At 45.4% G+C, this 17,934-nt stretch overlaps 4 protein-coding genes across 4 annotated transcripts; 3 read left to right on the top strand and 1 right to left on the bottom strand.

Moving 5' to 3' along the window:
- Nucleotides 1–3,973: 3,973 nt before the first annotated feature.
- TGAM01_v206214 (hypothetical protein) lies at nt 3,974–5,165 on the top strand (the record flags this gene model as incomplete). The annotated part of the gene is made up of 6 exons (XM_024549824.1): nt 3,974–4,117; nt 4,179–4,283; nt 4,346–4,734; nt 4,804–4,871; nt 4,931–5,053; nt 5,107–5,165. The coding sequence occupies 6 exons, from the start codon at nt 3,974–3,976 to the stop codon at nt 5,163–5,165; spliced, it is 888 nt and encodes a 295-aa protein (XP_024405486.1).
- A 1,653-nt stretch (nt 5,166–6,818) lies between these two features.
- On the bottom strand, nt 6,819–7,475 carry TGAM01_v206213 (hypothetical protein; the record flags this gene model as incomplete). Its single annotated transcript, XM_018802536.1, has 1 exon — nt 6,819–7,475. One exon carries the CDS (start codon nt 7,473–7,475, stop codon nt 6,819–6,821), a length of 657 nt encoding a protein of 218 aa, XP_018664043.1.
- Nucleotides 7,476–12,119: 4,644 nt separating this feature from the next.
- Nucleotides 12,120–13,472, top strand: TGAM01_v206212 (hypothetical protein; the record flags this gene model as incomplete). The annotated part of the gene is made up of 1 exon (XM_018802537.1): nt 12,120–13,472. The coding sequence occupies one exon, from the start codon at nt 12,120–12,122 to the stop codon at nt 13,470–13,472; it is 1,353 nt and encodes a 450-aa protein (XP_018664044.1).
- Nucleotides 13,473–14,964: 1,492 nt separating this feature from the next.
- Nucleotides 14,965–15,585, top strand: TGAM01_v206211 (hypothetical protein; the record flags this gene model as incomplete). Its single annotated transcript, XM_018802538.1, has 1 exon — nt 14,965–15,585. One exon carries the CDS (start codon nt 14,965–14,967, stop codon nt 15,583–15,585), a length of 621 nt encoding a protein of 206 aa, XP_018664045.1.
- Nucleotides 15,586–17,934: the final 2,349 nt, after the last annotated feature.

The following is a 17,934-nucleotide window of genomic DNA, read 5'->3' as shown; positions in this document are numbered from 1 at the left end:
GTCCTCTGGTAACGACTTGGAGGTACAAAGGGGTTTGGGCGCTAAACTACTTTCAGACTCAATGTGGGTATCCTTATTTATCTTATGTACCGACACCGCGACACCCATTACGCCTTCTACTGTAGCTACTTTGGACAATCTACAATTAAATTTGACTGCTGCTAGAGTTATACATACATTTGTCAACAGGCTTTTATGGTGATTATATTTATGCCAAGATGCTTTTGTAGCGAGTTGCAAATTTAACTTGCGAGCTCCCGAGCGAAGCATATTTTCTTTGATTGCGATTTTTTTCTTCCATCTTCGATAGCTTTCCTAACATATATGTTTGGAATATAGTAGCCACTTTCTTTATCATTGTAGGCTATTTCCTCGTGGCTTCTGCCCCCGTTGCCTGGGTATATCCTATCAACTGTGTATATACAGCTATGCATTCATTGCAGCAAAACAGCGAGTTTACGATCCTACTTCGACCTCAATGTCCTGTAATAATTCCGAAAACTGCTCTCAATGCTATTCACGTAGGCATGAGAAGTGGGAGCGACGCAACCTCAGCTGCTAATGCTCCTGTCGGCTCTCAAGGTTGAATAAGTGACTGTTCTCGTTATTACATGAGAGTACCCAGCGACAAGAGAGGAAAATGAAGTGTGAAATATGATGGAACACATTTTCATCCAAAAGTGCTATGGGTATACGTTTAGTTACGCGAGCGAGAATGACGTAGTCGGCGGGATCTTTGGATCGAGTAGTCTTGTATGTATATATGTATATAAACATTTAATTCAGATAAAGAAATGAATGAATGTGTTTGAGTTGTTTAAATCCTGCTCTTGAGAATATAACAAATATATATTCTATATATCTTGGGGAAATGGCCCCTCCTCTGGGTCACAACGCCCAAAAATGCCCTTGCACGAACAGCTATTTGTGCAATTGTCTTTGCCATTGTCTGCGATGCATGAATACTAAAGCTGAAGCATTAATATCTCTTCCATATTTGTTTCTTCCAAGAAAAACTGGGAAATTGCAAAAGAGAGACAACTCACGTAGTCAGACCAGCAGCCCCAGTTATAGCTGCTAATAAATGGATTCCATCCCGTAATCGGAGAACTCGCGGGGGCGGCAAGAGCCACAGGGAGGAGGGCAAGGACAATAGAGAACTTCATTTTGAGTTATTGGTAAATATCTTCACGTTGCCGATTCAAGTAACAGGGTTTGTTATAGTTGAGAAGCTTAGTGCTAATGTGCAAGAGTGATGGATATCTTGTTCAGAAGGCAGGGCTTAGAAGGCAAATATATACTGGATGAATATAGGTTGTCTATGCAGTGAAAAGGGAGGTTCAAAATGACGCAATATTTCAATATTCTGAGAGCGATAGATACAGTACAACCTCGGTTGTGAAAGTCCGTGTTCATTATCTTGTGCACGTCTGCTGCATACTTACACCATTGTACGAAGGACAGGCTGCTTAGCGATTCAAGCTTTGCGGGGAGATGTAGATCAATGTATTGAAGAAGTGGGTTGATGAGGCATTAACTTATTCTCGTCTTGTAGACGATTGTGAGTTAGGACCAAGTCGGGGTCTGTGTTTAAGCAAACATGCCTAGCTCGGATGGTTTCACGCTGGGACATCTTCTACCGCTGAAAGTCATGGTGAATGTATAACGTCGGCGTGGGGAAACTCCCCACGTGCCAAAGAGCGAAAAGATAACGGGTGCTTTGACTTCAAGTGTCTCAAATTCTAGCTAGACGTCGGTGCCTCCTATGTTACTGCAAGACTTCTGCTGTAGCTGCTCTGGAGTACCCTAAGCCCCCTCCTATTGGACCGCCATATTGGTGTCGCTGCCTTTAATTTAATTCGTGAACATTTCCATCTATGACTAGACGAAGCTGTTTTAGCATAGATATATTCTTGCCCTCTACAATCCGTAGATGGAACGGAGAGTCTTATCCGAGCTCTTAGTATTCGTCGCGACGAATGATAGGAAATTATTACCAGCCCGGGTTGCTATGTTATATGAATCTATAAAAGATCGCCATTAAAACTTTAATCCAACCAGCTGACTATGATTAGTCGGTTGTCTAGTATATCTTCATCTGAGTGTGTCTCATTAAATACATAGTTACTGAGAACTCTCAAATCAGCAGGCGACTTGCCAGCAGAGTGAATAAGGTAATTGGTCTGTGTGTTGTAGCCTGAGAGCAGCTAAAATAGAATGTCAGTTGATATAAAGCATGCTTGCTACTACAGTAGTATAGTTATACTGGCCTGAGGCCAGAGCGAGACTATCTCAAGCTGTACAGTAGCGACCGAAAGAAGTGTCCGCATTTTTCAGTTGTTAAAAAGAAATTGAGCACAGACCATTCTTGTGGCGCGATGTGGCTTATACAGTGCGCTGATTAGGCTTGATCGTAATTTAGGGAGCCTTGCTATAACAGGAGCAACCCCACCACGACAGTGCGACCTTTTGATAGTACATTTCTTTGTCAGCGAGCTACACAGAACGCAGTTATCACATGATCCAGGCTGGGTAAAATGCGGGGTAAAGATGGAAGTACCTCCACTTTTCTTTCATGAATACCTAGGTAAAGCCTACAGACCCCACTTCTCTTCGCTTAATTTAACAGCAGTATCCGTAAAGCCTTATGGTGCACCACTTGGAGTAGTAGTCTGGTGTTTTTCAAAGGGCTTGTGGAGCGCTGTCTCTAAAGCAGCGGCACGGCCCTTTTTCTTCCTTTTTTGCTTTATTTTTGTTTGCGTGGAGAACTGCCTAGGTGCTGGCTGGCGGATTTGTTTGAGGATGCCTTTTGAGGGCGAGAGGCAATGGCAGCTGGGAGGCAGGCTGCAAATTCCAGCTTTTGTCAGCTTAAGACAACACCATGGAGGCCCTAGACTTTTTTCGATGGGAATGTGGTAGGTCTCTTACATATATGAAAGCATCTAGACTTTCGAGATGGTGTGGTGGACGACATTTAGTCTGCATTTGCCCCTGACGCCGCCATATATATTAGAGGCGCCAATTTCGGGGGCGTTGCATTCAATCTTCGCTTGTAGGCTTAGAGATTGCTGCTGTTGCTAAATAGGGCAACTACCTAGTTAGGTACCTATGACCCTTTGAGATCGACAGCACTGCATCTGGGCGACGATGGAATTTGTGATGCCACCAATGAGCCAACTTAGTGGCATAAAGCTAGCCAAGACCTGACTCTCTCCAACATCGCGGAAACGATCCCGAGCGGCTACTAGAGACACTAAGCTTCCTCAAGGCAAACAGAGCGAGAAGCTAAGCTTCTGAAACCGTTTCTGCCGCGTGGGGCCGTCGCTGGCACATGAGAGAACAAAGCTACAATTGCCACTTGTTCCCCCTGGTATTGTCTCTTGTGTCATCTAATTGACTAGTTATCCTAGCTAGAAAACCGACGGTTTGTCATCTATAATAGGGGCATTATATCGCCGCTGGTGGCCCATTGATGTTATCTATCCCAAATATATATTTTATATATCAGCTATTGTTACATACTGTAAGCTGCAATCTGGAAATAAACCAAGCAATGTAATTGGCAGGTTGACTTTAGACATGCAAATATTTCCGCAGCGATCTAGCAAAGCACTAGAGCCTATATATATGACATGGACTTGCGCCCGTTGATACGTCACTAGTTTGATACTTCTTGAGTAAGCTAGTTTTTGCGATTCATTAGTTACCAACTAGTGCGTCTTTGACTATGATACAACCTCATAATATATCTAGCTTGATAAATACTCCACAATCCCCGCGATGGGCTAATTGACACTCTCACTTGGCATTAAAGCCCCTGTGTGCCCCCCTCTCTTGAGAACCCAGCGAGTTGTGTGTTCCACCGGTTTGGAGCTACACCAGCAATCATTAGTATTTAAGCAATGCATTATACTTTCCCTCAGCTGCGCCAATAATTCTTTTCGCGATAATTTTGTTTTGTCTTCGCAACACTATGGAGGACCGGAGCGGCCAGATACTCGCTCTCAATATTGTTTTTATGACAGTTACTACGATTGCCGTTTCTCTTCGCGTCTATTGTCGAGGATGGATTGTACGATCGTTTGGGATCGACGACCACCTCATGGTCGTCTCTTGGGTACGTTGTGCCTGCCACTGGTGGCCCAATCTGCTTAGAATACGTCTGACATGGATCACAGCTCGCATTTACCGCATACCTCATCTCTCAGCACGTCGGTATCTCATACGGGACCGGGAAAAGCCGTGATATGTTAAGTGCCAGTGATAATAGAAATGCGCTTCTGGTATGTCATTGCTTTATATTGCAGATCGAGAGGATGCTGTCAAGGATAGCTGACATGATTAGACGTGGTATGTGTGCGAATTATTCTACGTCTTCTGCACCTGCGTGGTGAAGGTATCCGTTGGATTTTTCTTATTACGCGTAGCAATCGATATCAAGCATATATGGATCCTTCGGCTCTCCATAGCGTCAACAGTGGTCTTTAGTATCGCCTTCTTCTTCATTGGCGTGTTTCAATGCAACCCAATCTCCGCATATTGGGAAATATATCCTGGGATTGAAGGCTACTGCATTCCAGAAAGAACCATCATCATCATGAACTATGTTGGTTCATGTTTGAACTGTATTGCAGATTGGACTTTCGGAATCTTGCCTGCTTTTATTGTTTGGTCGTTGAAGATGCCGCTGAAGACCAAGATTCTGGTCATTGTTCTTCTAAGTTTTGCTGCCATGTAAGTCTTTCAGTCAGAAGAGAGTTGATTGCAGACCAAGCGACCAGGGTAGCTAATGAAGTCATTTAGTGCGAGCACAGCCACGCTTGTCCGATACAAGTATGTTAATACTCTATCAGAAGGTCGGAACTTTCTATGTAAGCCTAACCCAGATCAGGCGGTTTCCCTTTCATCCAAATTAACGTCATTTCGCTAGTTGCCACCGCCGACATTGCAAATTGGAGCACCGTCGAAGTCGGCGTAGGCATTACTGCCGCGTCCCTCGCGACTCTCAAGCCTTTGTTCCGACTTATAAGCTACAAAGTGGGCCTAACCAATAGTGCGCCAAGCAATCCTCATTGGCGGGGCCGGAGGGGCGAACGTCCTTTCCAGCTGGGCTATATAAGAAGCACCAGCGCGCCACCTGTCCCTCCAAAACCACCACAATTTAAAATAAATATTCAAGAGAACACCGTACCTGCATAGTTCTATAATAGTTACATATATCTCCCACCCAAGACTCAAATTACGGAAATGAAATATCAAACTCGGCCGAATAACTGTGAAATTACCAGTCGGGCCATTCACGCTAAGGGAGGGGATACCGAGTGAATATACAGCAATAGTATTGAAAATAGTGATAATACAGGGACAGGTCCTGGAAGCCTTAACTTCACGGTATTTGGAGGTAGGTTTAGGTTACAAGGACGGTGCCAGAGACATTTACCACTCATCAAATTCGGCAATTTGGAATAAAACTTTCAGGATTTGGGCATATGGCCAGCATTATTAATGAAGGTGCCTGGAAATATATTATACATGTACTTGGCTTCATAATCATCTTCTCTTTCTCAAACGCCGCATTCATCTTTCCAGGCCGCTAAACATTTATCCTGGGCAGGCCAATTCCATTCATAGCCATCAATGCATACATGGCGTCGGCATCAAGTTCAAAGAGATTGTCCGTAATCCTCATATCCGGCCGCTCATAGGTCCGCGCCATTGGCGCCTTTTTTCTTAATCCATGATGGAGTTTGTGGAAAGTAGCGGCACAGAGACAGAGAGACGGCAATAGCCTAGGTAGTCTTCAGAACACTAGTTCCAGATATACATGTATTATTGCAAATTCCCCGGCCATATACAGTGATGTGACAGATCTGGTATATTGGCTTAGAAGTCTCCAAAGACAGCGCTATAATCAGTCTTATAGAGAGCCTCTTTTGACTATAGAGAGCATAGAAATAAGGAAATGAAAAAGGTGATGGTACTAATTTATATGTAGTCACCAGCCGCCAATGCTGACCAAACGATTGTTTATCCTCGCGTTGTTTGCAGGGGCAATACCTGCAGTGTATAACAGTACATTACAACGCAGCCTCTCATATAAGCCTCTCATTTGATTACTTAATTAGGTAGGTAACAAAGAAAGCCCGTGACACCCATTTCTAAATTTACGGTATTTTGAGATAGGTAATGGTTCCTTTCGCTTAATCCCGGACAGCTTATCAGCCAAGGTGAATATAGTTTGGAGCATGGCAAAACTTTATTCCGAAAGTCCTGTTCAAGCTGTTGAAAGTATACAGTATGGAATACTTTTAGTATTGACACAGTATGGGTCTTGAAAAATCACTTGAAAGACAGTAGACAAGATAATAGGTATATAATCGCATTCTCTCTTAAGCTTCACTACCTTTGCTAATGATGTATCAAAAGGGCCTAGGGTTTTTATACTTTTGATTTAGTGGCAATAGCATTCCTAGGTAGCAGGACTGGAGCCATAAGTGAATTCAAATAAAATGGTACAGTATTGCAGCAGAGTTGTTGGGTCGTAATAAAACACTACCTGTGAGTGTTTGAACTTCGCAATGTACCAGCCACAAGTCCCACAACGCGATCCGTGCGGAAGGAGATTCTTTACTATAACGCTTGACACTTATTTCGGTTTTTACTGTAACTACGAAACTGGATGCGTTGCTGGTTCCGTGATAGCAATGAGGAAGACAAAGGAAACTAGGTGGGAGAAGAGAAGCAAAAGAACTGTTCCAAACCAGATACGTAATGTAAACGTTCCTCGTTCATGGATTATAGGCCCATAGGACGCCCAGTCAGCCACTTGCAATCTGATCCTTAAACTCAACCACCATATCAAGATCCCTCCACTTCTCCCTCTCAATATCCTTGAACAGTATCTCAGCCACCACGCCCTGCCCAGGGAGCTCCTTAATCTCCTCCGTCTCAACGAGGCCGACGCTCTTCGCCACTGCTCTCATCGAGGAATTGTGCTTCATAGTGCCCGCCTCAATGACATTGATATCCAGTTCATTACTCAACCGCAGCATGACTTGCATGAGCGTCTTTCCCAGTCCTTTTCCTCGGACCTCGGGGCTTAGTCTGATACCAATGTTTGCAACACTCGGCTTCTCGCCGGGGCCGGTGATCTCAAATACCCCTCCCCAACCTACAAACTTGCCCTCTAATGAGACAAAAACGTCGAGAGCGTGGTGGCGGGCCCGAGACTCGGCGTACATCCTCTCCATCCTTTCTCCCGGAATGACCACTGGTGGTGGAGCCTGGGCTTCGGCAAGAGGGGCTTCGGTGCTCTTTGGGGCCGGCGGGATGACTGCTTGTTCTGCGAAGCGAATAAATGCGGGTGTCTCGGCGGGTGTCAAGCGAATAAATTTAAGGCTCGGCTCTGGGTGAGAGGGGAGGCTAATGGTCCAATCTTTGGTGAAGAATCTGTCGTCTTGTTGGAAAGGCGCCATGGTTTTTGTGATTTCCTTGTAAATTCTTATAATTGTTGTAATTCTTTTTTTTTTTTCCTGAGGCAGATGAAATAGTAGGAACACGATTGAGTTGATAAGTTAGAGCAATTGAATGATGGAGTGCTTCAATATTATTTATACTCAGAGATAAACCAGCTAGCGAGGGACTCTAACCGGCAATACGGCAATACTAGGCAGAAGCCATACAGAAGTGGTTTAGATGTCATGGTGAACTTAGGCAGCTACCATTGACTATTGTTTATCATCGGACGAAGGAAGAGATCAAAAGTACCAAAGGCGCTGAGCTCAGGCTTAATACAAGCAATGTGCGAATGGATCTTGAGATGTGTTGAGAGAGGCGAGAACATTGAAACTAACTGTCACCTGGGACTATGGAAGTAACTATAGGTACCTGAAGGGGTCACCTGACTACGTGCGATTAGTGCCAGTACATGTACTCATGCACTATACTCTGTTGAGATAGATACGTGTCTTTGAACAATAACCTCCAAGTGTCGGGTGTCTTTGCCAATACGGGAGCCTGTTTGAGTTGAAGAACAACTTAGGCAACAATATTTAGTTTCTAGTTCTATTTGTTGTCATCCAGTCTTTTACAGCCTATGCTTTGGTGGATGTGTGTTACTAGTGCTATCCATAGTTTTTGCGCTTTGCTTGTCTGTGCCGCCTCTAGCCTGACTCTGGCTTCAAGTGTTCGTTGACACTTCCATCTATTACACTTCTATCTGGCAGCTATGGCCAATACCAGTATATACCTAAATGTATTGGATATCAAGCCCAATCCTTTCAAAACGGTTTAACGGCTTACATAGTAAATGCTGGCGGGTGATACTTAAGGCAAAATGAGGCAACACTTAATTCGCAACCCCCCCCCCCCCCCCCCGACGTTAGCCGTTAGTTTCAACTATATCTCAAGGAGTTTCTCCTCCCGCAGAGAGAGGATCTATTCAACTTTAGCCTTTCCTTTATTGTGTATGTATCGCCTCTATTCACAGAGTTTAAAGGCAACTGCTGGCATCATATTCATAGGTTTCAGGACTTGACCAGTATAACGATGAGGGATGAGGATCATAGCTGAGAAAGATTATGTAATAGGCTGTGGCTTTTCAGACAACTTGTACATGCATACCTTAGATAACAAATGCTTTTGTACAAATGTGAACTGAAACTCAGCATTGTTTAGTGCTCTAGCTCAAACCCATATTGAAGCCACTACTTTTCACCTAATTCGAGATGTGTTTGTTTCCTACTATTTAAGAAGTATTATGCTATTAACTTACTTCCGCAACAATTCTCATAAGCTCTATCTCTTTTACTCTCTCTTTCTTCACATAAAGAGAGAGCTTAGTACAGTCCTTTCCAAAAGCACAGAATAGTCTGGTAGAATGAATGGCCACTCTGTAAATAATGATGCTTGTTAATGGGGTTACAAGTGTGAAGCAATCAAAAGAAGTTTGTTTCGGAAAGCCAACATAGGGTCCTGTGCTATTGTTAGAAGTGAAATAACTGAAGAGACAGAAAAAAAATGACGCTATGAACTGTTGAACGAGAACATTTGCATTCTTCGAGTGCTATTCATACCGCGTGATATGGAATCCTGCGCTATTTATAGAGGTTACTGTATCACTCTTAGATATATGTACAACTTCTCTGGGCTTTAAGTATCTGAGTAGAACACAGCACTGTAATTTTCTGATAAGCTAGTATCTCGCAAATTGTAGCTAGGGAACTATTGCGTTAGATACCTACTAGTTGTTTGGCAGCAAAGCTCTGTCCTTTGCAACTATCTTTGTGATGTGCCAGACAGTACACACTGTACAGGAGATTTTCTTCCCGCTAATAGCTCACATGAATCATCTGTTGCAGATTCTTGATAGGCATCCAGATTGACACTAGCAACTACAGCTGCTGTCCTCTCACCAAACATTTACTCCTCACTGGTTGGAGCTTCGGACTCCTTCTTGATTTATTTCTGTCGCTGTATTCATCTCACGTTTGGCATTGTTCTTATTGTTCTCCGAAGAAGTTTTATTCATACAATATGAGCCGCATCGCGGTCTGTGCAGAAAGCTTCTACTACACGCACACAGCTTCGCGAGCGAGCCGTGCAGATGAAACTTTTCGGAACACAATTGATCTCGGGCTGTGAAAAGAGGGGGAAAATAAATACCTTCTATCACATAACGAACAAATCTCTTCAATTTCCTGTATTGAACCCCCGTATGTGCGTCGACAGCCAATAATCTCGTCTCATGCTTCTCCTCCAGGTCTCCAACCACTCCGATCTCCTGGTCAGCGTAAAAACAACAGAGTCTAAGTTCGCGACCCTCTTTTGGCTACCATGGCGCTAGAATGGGTCAATTGTTTCCAATGAATAGAGATAGAGATAGCGGTCCTTCATTTCAGCAGAGCGCCGTCCATTGAGATGAATGTGACGCGAGCCGTAGCGCTGCGAACACGGTGTCCCGAGCTCATTCTCATGTCTGCATTAGGTGAATAGAACTGGTGGTCACGTTGGCAATGCATATTTGGCAAACAATTTCGGACAGAAGCCATGAGGGGGCCGATTTGACGCTGGCAAGCCTACTTTGCTGACTGACGTCCTTAGAACACCATGTTGCAAGTTGGAAAATACAGTAGCAACGCTCTATATTATGTATACGCAAAATTCTGGTGGCATGAGAAAGCTGTTGCCACAGCCACTTGAGCATGAGCCTACTGTTGCAACTCTTCGAAGCCGGATGGGAGTCTGGAAGATGAGCAGCGCTTGGACATGTGCTAGATGCTGCCTTGTATTGAGCACGAGCGTGAGCTGCGCGAAAAGATTGATCAGATGAAGCTAAGGCAAATTTCAAGGCGTGTTTCCACATGAGAGATTTTTGATCAATGTCTCCGGGTGTAAGACTGCAATTTGAACATAGCCGTACAATTGCCTCATTATTTTCTAAAAAGAGCGCCTCTTTTGCTCGCCATAGAATGCTCTTCAACCCGCATCTCACTTGCTTATCAAAGTCACCAACCGAGCTTTATTCGAAAAACACTGTTCAACATGAAGTTATCTATGCTTCTCGCCGTCCTCCCCATGGCTCTTGCCACCCCCGTGGCTATTGTTCGCTCTACTGGTGGAGATGATGCTACTTGCTTGCGCACATATGTAAATCAACTTTTGTGTAACTATTCAGACAGGAATGAACAAAAAGCTTATTAATATTCTGTCTTCAGTACGACTGCGTTGGTTCAGAGGGTGAAATAAACTGCGAACGGAACTGCGACCAGCCGCAAGACAAGAACCCGCCTGAGGAGAGCAGCCAGAACAGCTGGTGTTTTAGAGGGGGCATCCCTATTTGCTGGTAAGCAAATGTAAGCTAGAGCAAGAATTACACATGTACTGTAAATTCTATTTTACTTTACGATGTTTTTATCTCATATATATATTACAATACGCTATGGTTTATCTATCTATAAATCAACAACTATTTTAATTCCAATTGCTCAAAATTTCCCATTTTCAACAACCACGTGTGATAAATTGCCAAAGCCACGGCCAAAGCCACTTTCTCCTCTCTTTGGTCATAGGATTCGAAGTTGATAGCCGTAGCTCAATCCCAAGGCTGCAGTGGCTCTGTAGGTATGGATTGTATAGATGCTAATAGGATGTACTGCCTAAAGGCACGAATAACTACAAATTGACACGCTCTATTACTGATTCCCGTATACAATCGGTCATCGACATCTTTCTCAAATGAGCGTAGTCCCTCAGCGTCCCAAATGCATTCATTGTAGCGTAGAATAGATGTAACATCTCCCGCATCCTCCTTATCGATGACCCCAAGTGTCTAATGTAATATCCACGAGCAAATAATATTGACGCTGGAGAATCTCACCAGTGTATACCTGTAGGTACATGTATATTCGTTCACGCTTGGTTAGATGCCAAGTAGCTTTCATTAAGCGGCACCGCCACGGGTTATCATGGGCGCGGAAACGAGCAAGGCGATGATGATTTGATGAGATTAAAATGAACCTCGTCATGGCACTGCCTAGTAACTAATGCAATTTTTTTGGTTGACAAATTAGCGGAAAGTATGAAGACAAAGTGGTTGTTCAGTCGTCAGATACTTCCCAGAATGCCCGTGATCTACGCATAAATTCTACAGACAAGACAAAGATAGCATTCGAGATACACATTGTCTTTCATGCGCATGAGCATTCGCTGGGGGCGCATGGCTGGGGGCATAGTTGCAGTAACTTTGACCAATGCGATGCCGATTACAAAGTAAACACATGTAGATATACACTTGAATTGGTTGGCAGCAGAGGGGTGAGTGGTGCCCCCAAAGTGATGAAAAAGTCAGCCTGAAATGCAAGTCATTGATGCAGAAAATTCACCAAGCTCTCAAGTCGCATTTAACTCTCAGCACACAAGCCGAGTCTTTTTCGCTCTACTCTCACTTCGAAATCAGAAGCTGGAAGCTGGAAACCAAGCAGTCGTGATGTGCTGCCTTCAACTTTCTTTCGACTGCTTTCGCGGCATCATGCTCTCTTCCATCGTCCGTGGAAGCCCTCGACACCTTTAATTTTCGTCGTATTCAGCGGGTATTTCTCAACTTGTCAATGGAAAACTCAATGGACCAGCCTCAGCATGAATCTATGACAGAAAGCCTTCCGTCAGGGTACTCAGTTGCCGCCGATGTAGATGGCAAAGAAGGTGAAGGGGGCAGGCTGTTTGCCTGTCCTGAGATTGGATGCGATGGCTTCACATTCGATACTATTTACGAATGTCAAGTTCATGTCAAGGACTGGCACAGCCCGCCATACTCCTGCTCAGAGTGTGACGCAAGTTTTGCCGCAATGCCGGCGCTCAAGAGGCACTTTGGAAATACTGGCCATTACAATTGGATCTGCCAAGAAGCTCAATGTGAAATGAAAGGCATCTTGTTCACCAATCGATCCGAGTTTGTCGCCCACGCCTTGCGCATCAGCGGTCATGAGCGACTATTTCCAACAGAGGAGCTTAACAGCCCTCTTCTCGCCAGAAAGATTAACTACGCTGAGGTCATAAACATTCTCTGCGAAGATACCGCTTCTGAGCCTTCAGACGAAGAGGTCTATCAGTGTCTCGAACCGTCATGCCGTAGATACCAGCAAGCTTTTTACTCCGACAGCGAATTCGGCAGACACCAAGGGTCGCACGCGCACGTAAACGCCATCAAACATTCTGAAGATCTTCGGAAGTCCGGAAAGTCTGCGGAGGACATTACGGCAGAACAAGAGGCAGCCAGAGAGTTTCGGTGTACCGCCGAGGGCTGTCCGTTTTTCGGCGAAAAGCTAAAGACGAGCCAAAGCTTTTACCGGCACATCACCACGACGAAGCACGTGTATCCGTTGCTCAACTCAGCGTCTAATCCAACGTCACCGACAGCGGATATTCGACAGCGGTTTGACCGGCTTAACCTTGCATGCGGCGAACCCGAGTGTCCCAAGTATGAGCACCATTTCGCAAACTATGTGAACTTGACGAAGCATAACCAGTCGATTCAACACATGAAGGCTGTCTCGTACGGCCTAATGAAGAGAAACGCAGTCCCTTCTGATCATGCACAAGGAGCTACCCAGAAATCGGAAGAACCACAATTTGCGGCCACGCTGGCCATCCCTTCGACGCCAGTGAGATGGAGTTCTTATTCCTTTGCGCCGATGACTCCTGATACGGATACGACTACACGCATTGCCGAATTCCGGGAGAAGGTTACTCCTACTAAACGTTCAATTCGAAATATTTCTCCGTTGACGCCGCCACCGCCATCTTCATCACTATCGTCATGGAGGGAGGAAAGCTTGATGAAGAAGAACGAAGAGCTAGAAATTGAAGTTCAGCAGCTCAAGGACAGAATCGAACGACTGAGATCCGCCTACAAGGAGCAGATAAGCTCCCTGTTCCAAGCCTTAGGGGCAGAGCAAGCTCGGAAAACGCCCTAAAGTTGCAGGACTTGACATCTCTTCGTAAATATGCGGATCGGTATGGCTGAACGAACAGAATTGGGTGAATGAGCCGTTGTCTTTTGAGCGAACAACTGTGCCGGCTGACAAAAGCATGATATAAGCATTGCTGACTGGTGGATTTTATACAAGAAGTGCTGGTTTGGGCCAAGAATGGCACTGCGCTGCTGCTGTATGCAGGTACGGGATTGGTGGCCGAGCATGGATTGAGAGTTTACGAACAGAGCTGGACGACTAGAGTCTTGGCGTGTGCCAGAATACATGTGTCTTAAGCTAGATACCTAAAGGTAGGAGACTAAACAAGAGTGTACCAAATACGAGCTTTATACTATACTATGTTACAATCAGCAATTTGCAGTTGCTGAAACTGTAATAAAGTCTTGGGTCATCAATTACTCACTGGCGCGTCAGTTTCACTCTGCATATACGCGTTCCATTCACCGATTCACACAAAGTAGCTTTACGCAGACAGCACGACTTGTCGCCATGAATAGAATGACGTATATACTACTAAGAATAGGTAATTGCAACCCGTAGCAACTTCGCATTTCTACCAATTAAACGGCCTCCAGAAAAGACGCATTACAACACGTAAAGCATGTAGTACAAGAGCCAGCCATGCCTAATCCAAGGACTCGATCCAACGACAGCTGGTATTTTTGCGTTGTAAGTGCACGCGTAGCCTTACGCGGAAGCAGGTATCCCTTCCATTACTTCGTATAAGTTACATGTATGTAGTAGCCCTCTGCTCTTACACCATTTATTACAAAGCGATTCATCGTATCATTGCGTGACGTTGGCCATTCCTGATATCCACCACAGCTGCTCGGTAATAATAGGTACGTACGTGCAATATGCTGGCGGGGCCGTTGAAGCTCAAGAACAAACCCCCAGCAGTGACGCCACCTCAATCTTAGGTTCTCACCGCGAAGAAACAGGCAATATGATCTCCTCGTGTCTCCTCCACATGGAGCAGGTCACAACAACACGCCTTCAATGTTCTCTGTAGACACGACCTGCTGTGCTGTTTCTTCCACCAATCACGGCTGATGACACGCTTACATAACTGCTCACCTCTCGCTCAGGACTGTTCTATTCCGCATCCTCCAGGGCGCTGTCAATAAGAGCGGCGGATCGCCGGCACCATGCTGGGCCAATTGGCGCTAGCCGTTCCAGGGGCTGCTACTCGAGACCTTCCCAGCTGGTATAGCTCAAACGACGGCACCGCAAGGCTAGGCCTCGTATAGGTGGAATATTCCATCGACTCCGCTGCCTCGCTGGAATGGGATCGAGGGCGGCTTACACGCATGGCATACACGTTGGCGTAAAAGTACGTGATGCTGGGACAGGGTCGTTTTTGTATAAAAGACCCCGGATCGGCAGCTGATCCTGTCCGCTCTCTGTTCATCCTCACAGCCAGCTTCAAGCCTCTCCAGCCCGTTGATATCACCAGCACCACATCGCCTTCAAAATGCTTGTCAAGAGTGTCCTCGCCAGTCTTTCGGCTGCCGCCGTGGCCATGGCCGCCACTCCTCTCGAGAGCGGCAACTGGGTAACCGCCAATCCCGGCTTCCAGCTCCAGACTTGCGCCGGCGGCAGCGCCAGCGGCAGCACCTTCAGCATTCCCACAAGCCCCAACGGCAGCACCAGCGGCTCTGGCTGCTCCAACGGCCACCTGCGTGCCGAGAACCGCTACAACGACGACTACAGCACTGGCGTCCACCAGTTCGCCGGCACCTTCAAGATCAACTCGTTTGGCGGCAACAAGGTCGCCATCAAGCAGACGTTCAACGGCAGCACGGGCCCCTACTTCATCCTGGGCGTCAAGAGCGACGGCACTCTCTACAGCGTCGAGGGCGGTGCTACTCTGGCTTCTGGCGTTGCCAAGGTCGGCTCGAGCGTCACCATCAACACCGTCCACAACGCGGACATCCACAGCTTCAGGGTCTACGTCAACGGCGCGTTGGCTTTCCGTGACGACAATGCTCCCTCCGGAAGCTTCTACGACAAGATTGGTGCTTACACCACTGACAGCGGCACTGGCCCTCTGAGCGTCACCTGGTCTGATGTTGCCTTTTGGACTCGCCAGTAAGCGGCAGAACCATTATAGATGGCTGTTTAAGGGGGAGATAATCGTACTACTCTTGAGAGTGGGTTTTCATTGTATATCTGTTGGAGAGTCTTTACATGCACATCTCACGCAAGCGGCATGATATTTCTAGCTTAATGTGCTTGTTCCGTATATAAATAAATTGATGATTTAGCAGCTCGCTTGGAATCCATGTTCTATATTTATACCGTCCTCGTCATCTTCTCTCTCCGTGCTCCAACCAGGTTTGTTGCGTGTGCTCGCAACATAATTCTCCGGTTGGCAGGGATCCAATGCAAGATTTCTGAGTCCATGTAGGCCCACAAACGTGCTTGTTAGCTCAAAGCCAAACAAACTCGTTCGAGAAGAATGGTTCGGCCGGCGACTCCGTGCGCTATGCTGCATCTAAGCAGGAGCTGCTTAAAGGAGCTAGGTTCATGAATCGAGTAGCTGAAACAGGTCGTTGAGGGGGCATACATATGACTACTTCTGCTGCAATGCTCTCCTGCTTTGGGCCGCGCTATTTATAGGCAGTATCAGCTTATGATGAGTTCAGTATTAGTACTACGCAAAGGACCAGTGCTGCAAGTCAAGGGACATCTACATCTCTTTATAGCAGTCCATTTCATTGCATCTACATTCCTGTCATTGTTTAGCCATGAAATTCCTTGACCCGTTTTTGAACTGATTACATTATGTCCAGATCCAAATCAACTCGTTGGCCTTATACAAAGCTGCGACAGTAAACTATCGCCTAGTACTCACATCTAACACAATGATCTATTGACTAGAGGCTAGTAATTAATTCATCAATTATGAGATTTTTCGATTCAAATAGTAAAGTTAAATGCGTAATCACAAATGTTTGGGTTCTTGCGGCTCAACCTACTGTCCGGCTCAGCCAGTTCATCCTCTCAGCTTCAAACATGGCCCTCCAATAGCGATTCCATTGGAGAATATAGACTTGGAACAATCTGAGATATGAGGTAGCAATCTTCAAATAGGATGGGGGTGGGGTGAATTTGTATCTGACATGCTTATATGGTCGAGGTCTGGTATGGTACATCTAGTTAGCTTTCTGGGCCATGGTGCTCCACGTAAATCCTGTGGTTTTTCTCTGGTTAATTTCTCATGGCATGTGTACCTTCTATCTGACTGCATCTTTAGGCGCTAGGTGAGACTTCGAAAGCCTACAACAATGACTTGGGAAGAGCAGTCCCTTCTCCAGTTGATGAGAAACGACGAATGAAATGTCGCAGAAACGAATTAAAGAAACATGCCAATTTAGGGTAGATGGCCTCGATACATGTATGTAGAGACTGTATCCAGCGAACTAGACGGCATGCTACAGAACGCGCCGGGTACATGTAAATAAGGCTATGCGCTTCAGATGGCAGCAACAGTGAAAATATATTTCGACGTGTAAGGCATTATCTCATTCGAACTCAACAAAGTAGAGCGACTATTTCAGATGAGTCACGTCGAAATTCACCAGAAGACTGCCTATAGTTCAACTGACTCTTTGTTATACTTAAGTCTCCTGGTGAGGACATGTACATAGATGTATGCCCATATACACGTGTGCACTATCGATGTCGTCTTTTTATGCAGACAATGTCACTATAATGCAATTAAAGCACCAAGTTATTAGCGAATGCTTAGCTTCACGCGTTCAGTCACATTTTATAAGCGGACAAGATGCGACTTGGCTGCTTGTATGTACATAGGTAGCATTCGAGTCTCGCGTGTTTTGGGTACCCAAGGGGTCTGTCCAGCCATGTGCACTTCTGTGCCATGTCCCATTTCTGGCACCTTGTAACATCGCCAAATTTCTACCGAAAATGTATGTTTTACAGATCGCTTATTCCAACTGCCATACCGCACATCCGCAAGTCTACAGTGCTTACATGTCTGCGGCTTATTTAGTAGCAGCTCTTGCAGATGCATCTCGCCCCACTAACACCAGATTGATGCGGATAATCAATCAGTCTAGCTTCAGACGGATCCTATATTAACCAATGGCTTATCAAATATGACTTATAAAGCTGCAAGATTAAAAAACGTTGAATTACGTACTACTTGTCTATTGACTGAGAGACTTGCTTGTGCGTACTCTTACGTTCAAGCAAGAGCTCTATTTAGTAGGCTTGATACAGCGAAATGAGTATGAACTATATGTCGACTTCATGCGTATATCTCCCCAGAAGACTATAGGCAGTATGGTCTTCTTTCTCCAAGTCATTTGATGACAAAAACGTCGTCGCTAGACCTTTTGCTACCTGATTCCTGGCTCTTCATTAAGGTTCATGTACGATGAATTCTGCCGGGCTCTAAAGACGGTCCGGTATTTAG

The sequence above is a fragment of the Trichoderma gamsii genome, assembly GCF_001481775.2.
Source record: "Trichoderma gamsii strain T6085 chromosome Unknown Scaffold_20.2, whole genome shotgun sequence".
Classification (NCBI taxonomy): domain Eukaryota; kingdom Fungi; phylum Ascomycota; class Sordariomycetes; order Hypocreales; family Hypocreaceae; genus Trichoderma; species Trichoderma gamsii.
The sequence above is the reverse complement of the archived record's forward strand: the minus strand, read 5'-3'. Positions and strand labels throughout refer to the sequence as shown.